This window comes from Geospiza fortis, unplaced genomic scaffold (genome assembly GCF_000277835.1).
Source record: "Geospiza fortis unplaced genomic scaffold, GeoFor_1.0 scaffold171, whole genome shotgun sequence".
NCBI lineage: Eukaryota > Metazoa > Chordata > Aves > Passeriformes > Thraupidae > Geospiza > Geospiza fortis.
Window position 1 is genome coordinate 3,337,453 of NW_005054313.1, and position 8,197 is coordinate 3,345,649.

The 8,197-nt window shown below is 38.6% G+C and overlaps 1 protein-coding gene across 1 annotated transcript in view; it reads right to left on the reverse strand.

The window, feature by feature from the left end:
• The window catches only part of SPATA5L1 (spermatogenesis associated 5 like 1), a 7,852-nt gene extending 6,974 nt beyond the window's left edge, over positions 1–878 (reverse strand). Inside the window, exon 1 of the mRNA XM_014306445.2 lies at positions 696–878. Coding sequence (XP_014161920.1) covers positions 696–878 — 183 coding nt within the window. The remainder of the gene's footprint in view (positions 1–695) is intronic.
• Between the last annotated feature and the right edge of the window lie 7,319 nt (positions 879–8,197).

Here is an 8,197-nt window from a genome sequence, read left to right on the forward strand (position 1 = left end):
CCCTGCGCATGCGCCACAGCGGAGCACGCGCACTGCGCCCCCCCTCAGCCCCCTCAGAATCACGGAATGAATTCGGTGGAAATGGAGCTGGGGATCATTGAATGCAGCCCCTGTCCAACACCACCGTGTCCGTTTGACTGTGGCACTCAGTGCTGTGTCCAGTTTCTCCTTAAACACAGCCGGGGACGGTGATTCCTGGGCAGTTCATTCATATCTTTTATGACATATCTAGTCGCCCTTTCTGCGAAGGATTTTTTCCTAGTGTTCAACCTAAGTTTCCCCTGGTGCGGCTTGAGTCTGTGGCCTTTTGTCCTGTCTGGGAGAAGAGGCCAAGCCCCACCTGGCTACAGCCTCCTTTCAGGGACTTGTAGAGACAATAAGGTCCTGCCTGGGCCTCTTTTTCTCCAGGCTGAGCCTTCCATGCTCCCTCAGCCATTCCTCATGGGACTTGTGCTCCAGGCCCTTCACCATCTTGGCATCCTTGGCAACCCTTCACCAGATCATTGATATCCTCTGGACCTGCTCCAGTCCCTCACTGTCCTTCCTGAACTGAGGGGCCCAGAAATGGCCACAGTATTCAATGTCCACCATCTCCCTCATGCCCTCCCTCAGCCACTGCCCTGGGCCTTCCCTTTTGAAGGGCTGACACAGCAATACCTGTGAGGTGAGTGCTGTGTCCTGGAGACTTCTTATACCTTTATCCCATAGATGAAATAAATTGACCCCCTTTCTAATTGCCATCTGGCTTGTTCTCCACAGAGCTGGTCACGACAGGGCTTGTTTGCCACCCTCATTTCTTTGCCCTCTTTTTGTCTCCTCAGCGCTGCCTGTTTGTTCAGGGCTTCTGAAACATGTTCCCAAATGTTGAGCATCCCCATTCCTGTGCCCCTGCCAGTGCTTCCCTCTGCTCCTTTGTCACCAGCAGTCACCATTGATTTGGCTGTGGGTGCTGGTTAAAAAATGTGGGGAGCCACAGTATTGGATTGAGAAGCTGCTGATACAAGTAATTAAGACACAGATATTAATTCATTTGGTAAACCTGTTGCAGTATGTGCTCTGACAAATGCTTAGTCAGCATTTAAGAAAAGTTTTGGTCCCCCACCTTCTTAGATTGTGCCATGAATTGTGCGGTGCTTTTATAAAAATTTTCCAGGAGGTCTGTCAGCGTTGTGGGCTACAAGATAAAATTTAGTATGTGCATGGTTTTATTCTTGAAAGTAACTTTGTTTTAAATAAAGTCACATGTGCTGAATACACACACACTTTGAGACCACAGACATATAAGAATTGGGATCTCAAGTGCTTGATGCTAGTCAGACACAGTTAAATTCACAGAAAACCCAGAGAAGGTGGTTCAGCACAGCTACAACCTGTCCTGCATTGTATCCTGAAGGTGTCCGGAGGGGCAGTGTAAGAAAACCTTTGTGATGGTGTCCTGGTTAATCACATTCCTTACTGAACCAAGGCTCTACACAAAATATTTCAGTAAGCCATATGAATAAAAGCAGGTAGTGTTAAGAGAACCAGTTCATAATAGTTCTAAATGCTGAATAGGAGCTCACAAAATTTTGTAGGGCTGCGTAGTGTGAAAAACAGCAAGCCTTCTCTTTAAGCCTCATTATATGCAAAAGGGCCTGTAATAGATTTCCTTTCAATTCGTGACCAAATTTTCTCATTTCAGTGTTTATTTTCTATTCCTCTACTCCTGGATATCTACTTAATCTTTCTTTTCATGGCACAGTTCTGTACTTCACACATATGCAAATGTTTATATGGAATATGCTTATATGGAATGTGTAGACTTACCAGGTATTTGGTGTAGGACATAGTAATGTCTGTCCAGAGAATGTACAGACAAAAGATTATAAGGAGCTTTCATTCCAAGAAGGCAAATGTATTTTCAAGCCAATGTCTTATAAACATATTCTCTTGTTTTATTTCTTTCCATCAAAGGTTCTCATAAACATGTGTGCCCTCAAGTACATTCTCGATTAAACAAAAAACATACTCTGTTTAAAATGGCAGATTTGTGTTTCAGAGTTTCAAACTGTAAGTGGTAAACTCTCTGCTTGGTTTTAGAAAGTTGTGTTTAGGAAGGGAAAGTATGGAAAATTGAATATTTGCAATGAGCCCTGTGGTTTATATTCATATATAGTGGTTCCCTCTAACAGACTTATTGTAACATCTGGAAAATCTGATTTCTTATGAGAACGAAAACACCTGCAAATCTAATCTTAAGTAGCAAAAGTTAGTGTCCAATGTAAAAACTCTGCTATTGTTGCTTGATGAGCACATTTCAGTAAGTTTTTACTTAAACTTTTTAAAGTTTTTACTGTATTTTATTCCTGTAATACTGATTATTTTACTTTAAGACACTGATAGTTCAGTTCTTTTTTCAGTATAGTGAAGCCCCCAAAAAACTAATATGTCCTATGGAAAGAGCAGAGGATTGGCTTATTTTGAAAAAAATGTGGAATCATATGTATATTATTTATTTATTTTCTTAGAAAACTTTGCTGAGTGATATTGCTGTCATGTCAAATGTATACTTTTTAGCAGCCATGCTCCTGAATAATTTACAGATCCCAAAGTTTACAAAGTAGCAAACAATATTCCTCCAAGAATCTAGTTTAAATTGACAAACCCCTGAAAGTAATGTTTTAAACAATATTCTCACTGTTCACTAGATGGCAGCTGATCTTCAAGAATGGCTGTATTTCTCCTTTCAGATCTGATAATTTGGAGGGAGTAGTCATCAGTTCTTAGAGAAGTCAGATATTATTCAGCATTGTCTTCACTCCATTTCTAATACAAAACTGAAAAACTGGCACAGTGAATGTTCAGATAATTTTCAGCTTCATTACTTTTTCTTGTTGAGCTTGTTGCTCTCTATTTCTAGGGACTCATGTTCCCTTTTTTTTTGTTTTCTTTTTCATACTTAGTGTACCAGACTAACTTCTTTTATAAGAGAACATACAATTATTAAAGATTCTAAAAAGAAAGAACAATATTTCATTGGGTTCTTGTTCCCTTAATATATGTAGTGGTTTTTGGTGGACTAATGTTCAAAATTCCCAATTATTATGACTCAAGAAATAAAATAATTGTCTTGTTACAATAATTCCCTGCATACAAAGTAAATAAAATATTAAACTGATTCTTTTGTTAGTAGCTTTTACCCTATCTATTACCAGAATGGAATTTTTCATTTTAAATTGACAAGTTAACTGTGTTTTTAACATGGTCTTTTTTTCATGGTAGATGGATTTGAAGATGTGGTCTGATTGTTTATTAATCAAATAAGGATAGTTCAAAGTGAGTAGCTGGCATGTATATGCTTTAGGGCAGGATTTTAGTATTTGTGGAGGTTCTTTGACTAAGTATAAGTTCTCTATGACACTTAGGCCAGATATTGCACATTTGAAACACCAGGCTTTGTTATAACAAAAGCTCATAAATAAATAGTAAAGACATGCTTAAAAATGGAATGGAAAGACCTTTTGTGTGTCTGCATGTCTTTCTGGGAGGGCCACCCTCAATGAGTTTACTTAATTTTCTAGTGAGCATCCACTCTTGTATCTTTACATGGAAAAAGTTCCATTGCAGTCTGGAATTCTGGATGGGCAAGGCCCAGGTGATGGGTTAGGCCCAGGCCTTACAGTGTGAAAATCTCTGCCTGCTGACAGAAGTTCTGGTGAAATCACTGCACCTTAGGTGGATACCACTGATGTGCATCTCTAGCAGAAGTCATTGCCATCATGGCAGGTGCATCAGGAAAAATGTGTGCCTGCACCTGGAGCCTGCCAGGGGAAACTCGCTTGTCTTAAGTTGCCAAGGAAAGGATTTTATGCTCAGGCTCTACATTTCTTTGGGAGTGACTGGAGTCCCAACTGCACATTCCCTTCTCTTGAAACTTTGGGGTGAAAGCTTTTCAAAGAAGGGAGAATGGACAGCTGCAGATAATTTGACAGGGTACATTTTAAATTTTGTCAGTATTTGTCTATAACACCTTTTGATTACTGCTTAGGGATGCTTGGTTATCTGTTTCAGCAAAATGTATAATCCAGTGGTTCACTAAATCTTCTTTTGGATATGTAAAATTGAAATCCTTATGTGGTGTTCAGTATAGGAATGAGAGTGGATTGGCTGAGAATTAGAGAAGGCCATACAAACCTGAGGGACGTGCACCTTTCTAGGGCTTTTCCCAGTGCTTCCTAGGAATTTTCCCAAATGCTGTCAAGGAATTCCCACTGTAGTGTCTGGGAATTTCCCTTGTGCTATTATACAATTTTCACAATTTCTTTTTAGGCTTGATAGAAATTTTCATGGTGCTTTCTGAAATTTTCTTTCCTTGCTTTGTAGGAATTTCTGCCAATGGTTCCTAGAAATGTTCTATTTTCTCTTCTGTTTTCTAGGTATTTTCTGAGTGTACCCTAGGAGTTTGTCTGGTGTTTGCCCCATGTTTTCTAGGAATTTTCCAGGTGCATCCAGGAATCCCCTCTGTGCCTTCTAGGAAGTCTTTGTAGAAGAATTTCTAGGAATTCTCTCTACTTTGTAGGAACATTCCTACATTCCAAGAATCTACCCAGAACTGTCTAAAGATTCTACCCAGGCACTCTAGGAATCCTTGCAGTGCCTGCTTTTTGAGCAGGAGCAGAACTTAAAGGCTTTAGGTCTGAAGATGGTTATTCAGTAGATCTGTTTTCCTACCTAGAACTTAGCTTGAAAAATGTTCAACCATTTTTTCTACACTTCCCTTGCGCCACACCACAGCTATGTATTGTACTTTTTTCTCTCCTTTCCTCCAAGTCAGATAGGTAGGTTTTCTTTTATATCTTTTTCAGGTTTTGTCATAGGCCGTGTTACTTTCTTCAGAACAGCTGCTATCACTTCCTTGCACAGTCACAGAGTATTCATGTTAGACTATTGCTTAGACTGGGTTTTAGAGCCGGAATGTGTATGTCATTGAATCTTAACTTAAAAACTCCAGCAAGGTCAGGTAATTTACATTTTTTATTGATAGGAGTCAATTAAATGCATTGATCTCTGAATGATATTTTAATATAGAGATAGCACAAAGACTAAATACTAAATCAGCAGCTAATTAGAGTAATTAAGAATAAGATGTATGTGAAACATCTGTATTACCCTGGCCAGCGTCACCTGCACTCAGTTATGGTTTTTTTTCAGATAATTGTTTTGCTCACTCCACTTGGCTTTGGTTCCTAATAATTGTTTTTAATGGTTAAGTTCAATGCCCTTATTTAAAGCATTTTTGTGAAATTTGAAATCCCTTCCCTTTGGAGACTGTAAAATTAGGTAAATGCATTAGCATTTAATTCATTTGGGTTATCATGGGAAACAATCAGCTTTTAGGAGGGGAGCTCAGTGCTTAATTATGTTAGAAAGCCTTTGATGCACTTGTTTTTGCTTCCTTTTGTTTCACTGTTTTTGTTCCCAAGCCCTCTCAGGACTCAGTAGTCCAATGGGCCTTCATTACCCTGACCACATTTACCTGGGCTCCCCAGCCACACCTCCGCCCATGAGCCCCAAGCTCTATTTAAGCTCAGGGCTTGGGCTTTGTTCTGGAGTGGTTTGAGCTGTTGGTTTGTGTCTTTACAGCAGTCTTTGGAGTGCCTGGTTTGTTCATGGACCTGCTCCTGTTGGTACAGTTTTGTCTGGTGGCCTGGGCTTTTGGCCATTGTTCCTAGGGCTGTATTGCTTGGGCATAGGCTTCTCTGGGTGTGCCTTGCCATCCTTCTTATCAAATTTGATTGCTGGTTTCTAACTCTTCCAGAGCTGCTGATCCTTGTTGTTCTCCAGATTTGTTTTGTAGTGTTGCTGATATGTTGATAGTATGTAGCCATGTGTACATTAGAACATTTCTTTACATAGATGGTCTTCCTTGTTTGGGAACTGTTTCCTTGTAAGGTTTTCTGTTTTACTTGCATGCTAGCCAAGTTCTCTATAAACCACTGTCAGTTGGTGTGGGTTCCTGAAACTATTTGAGTAGTTACCGCACATTGTCATCTCTTGTAACTTATTGTTGTGGAGGCCTGTTTGCCTACTTTTATTCACAGTTTAATTTTCTAGTGGAATGTAGAATATTTGATTCTATTTTAAAAATAAAGAAACAAATACATTCTAAGAAGTACTTGTGATTAAATGCTATTATTACTATTTTTGGAGACACCCTGAAACTTGTGTAATTTCCCTAGTGTAGAGTCCTTACAAAGGATGTTAATATTTGTCATAGCAGTTCTTTAGTCTTTTATTTATCCTTTTATACAAAGGGTGAGGGAGAGTACAAGAAAGCATTAATATGATATTTCTTCACTGGGAAGGAATTTTGTTATGGGAGGGTCATAGTTAGCAGTTGCATCTAGATTATAATTTTGATTAAAATGCATGGAACTATTCTTTATCTATTAGCTAGTTCTCTTTCTGTGGAAAGGTATATGAGCACCTTCAATTTCCTGAGACATTTGAGGTCTTGGTATTATCTGAGAAATACTGGCAAAGTTGGCAAAATCTGACTTCACCTTAGCAGCAGTAATTTCATACAGTTATAGCCCATGCAGTGGTAAGTCTTGAATTCTGTTAGTTAAACCATTGTGTTCTCAACTAAGTGAATATATTTGTTTTTTCTGCTAAAGAAATTGTCTTTCAAGCATCAAATGTGCTACAGTGTTTATAGAAGTCATCTGTGCTCTTAGAGAGGAGCGAATGACAAATTAGAAAGGGACTAAGACAGCAAAAAGAAGGACAGTGACTTGTGACTAGGAAACCTTGGAATAGGCTCCATGAGGGTAGGAAATACAGTATGAAGGGAAAAGCAGCATTCTTAGAACTGAAACCTGCACTTTCTTTGCCTTTACAGGGATGCATGTGTTCCTTTTGGGAATGTGAAATAATTCTACAGATATTTTTGAGCTGTTATATATCAGAATAGCTGTGTGGTTTGTCCATATTTATGCGCATCTCTTATACTTTAGCTGGAGAGGTATTTTTGAAACTTTGGAGAGACAGTCAATCCAATTGAGGAATTGTCTGTGAGGAGTATAATAATTTTAGTCTCTGCTTTTGGGAGGGGTCCTATGCCTTCAGCATTCCTCTTTGCTAAAACAAATATCTTGGAACATAGTCATGCCCAAATATTGACATGTCTTCGCTTGTCATCATCTCTTAATTAGATCAATTATTCTAAACTTGTATGAATTTTTGCTTCACTGTCTGGGTTTTTGCATTTCTATATTTAAGATGCCTTGTCTATTAAGGTTTTAAGATATTTAAGGCTACTGGAATGAGTTGTTTTTTGTACTTCCCACTCCAGTCTTTGATGACTGATCTTGCTGATGGGAGACTGTTACAACTTGACAAAGGGAATAGGAATGATTTCTATGTTGTTAGAAGAGTTCCATACCTCAGAGAACTTTACAATGCAAAATATTTCACAGAATGAGATCTTCTCTTGTAATATACTGACTTTCAGTTGCTGGTGGTTAAGTAATGTCACCCAAATGCTGTCATGAACAAAAATGGAAGAAAACCATAACATGAATTTTCAGTGACTGATTTCCTTAGCTTCTGACCTTGGAATGTGTTTTTTTTTTTTTTTTTTTTTTCCTAACAAGGAGAGATTGAAGATTCACACAGAAATAATGACTAAGTCATATTTCTAGATTCCTGGTTGTGATACAAAATTCCTTAGAGTGGGCCTGAATGGAAAAGGGTTCAATTATTGCTCATGCTGCTTCATCTTTAAGATCTTTTTTCCCATTTCTTCTCTTTCAAAGTTCCTCATTACTTGTGTTATATTGCTTAAAATTAATTCCCTGTTACCCTAGATTGTTGTGGAAATTGAATTTCTTAGCCACCAAAGAAACAGAAACATTTAGGTTTGTAAATCAGCATTGTCAGTGGATATAGAAAATGTATTTAAGGCATTGGGAATTACATGAATTCTGTGTGGGTTTTTTCTCTGGCATTCAAGAGGGCGAAGCTGACCCTGGAGAAGGATGTTCTCAAGAACAAATGAGCTACTGCCTGCATGAATAACTTGAAGGCATTGATGATTTTAAGGCTTGAAGTTTGCAATTACTTTGAATTTATATCAGTGTTCAGGTGGTACCAAGGGCCACCCCTGTTATTTTGTAAGAACTGTAGCAATGTATTACTTTGAAAACTTGCAATGAGG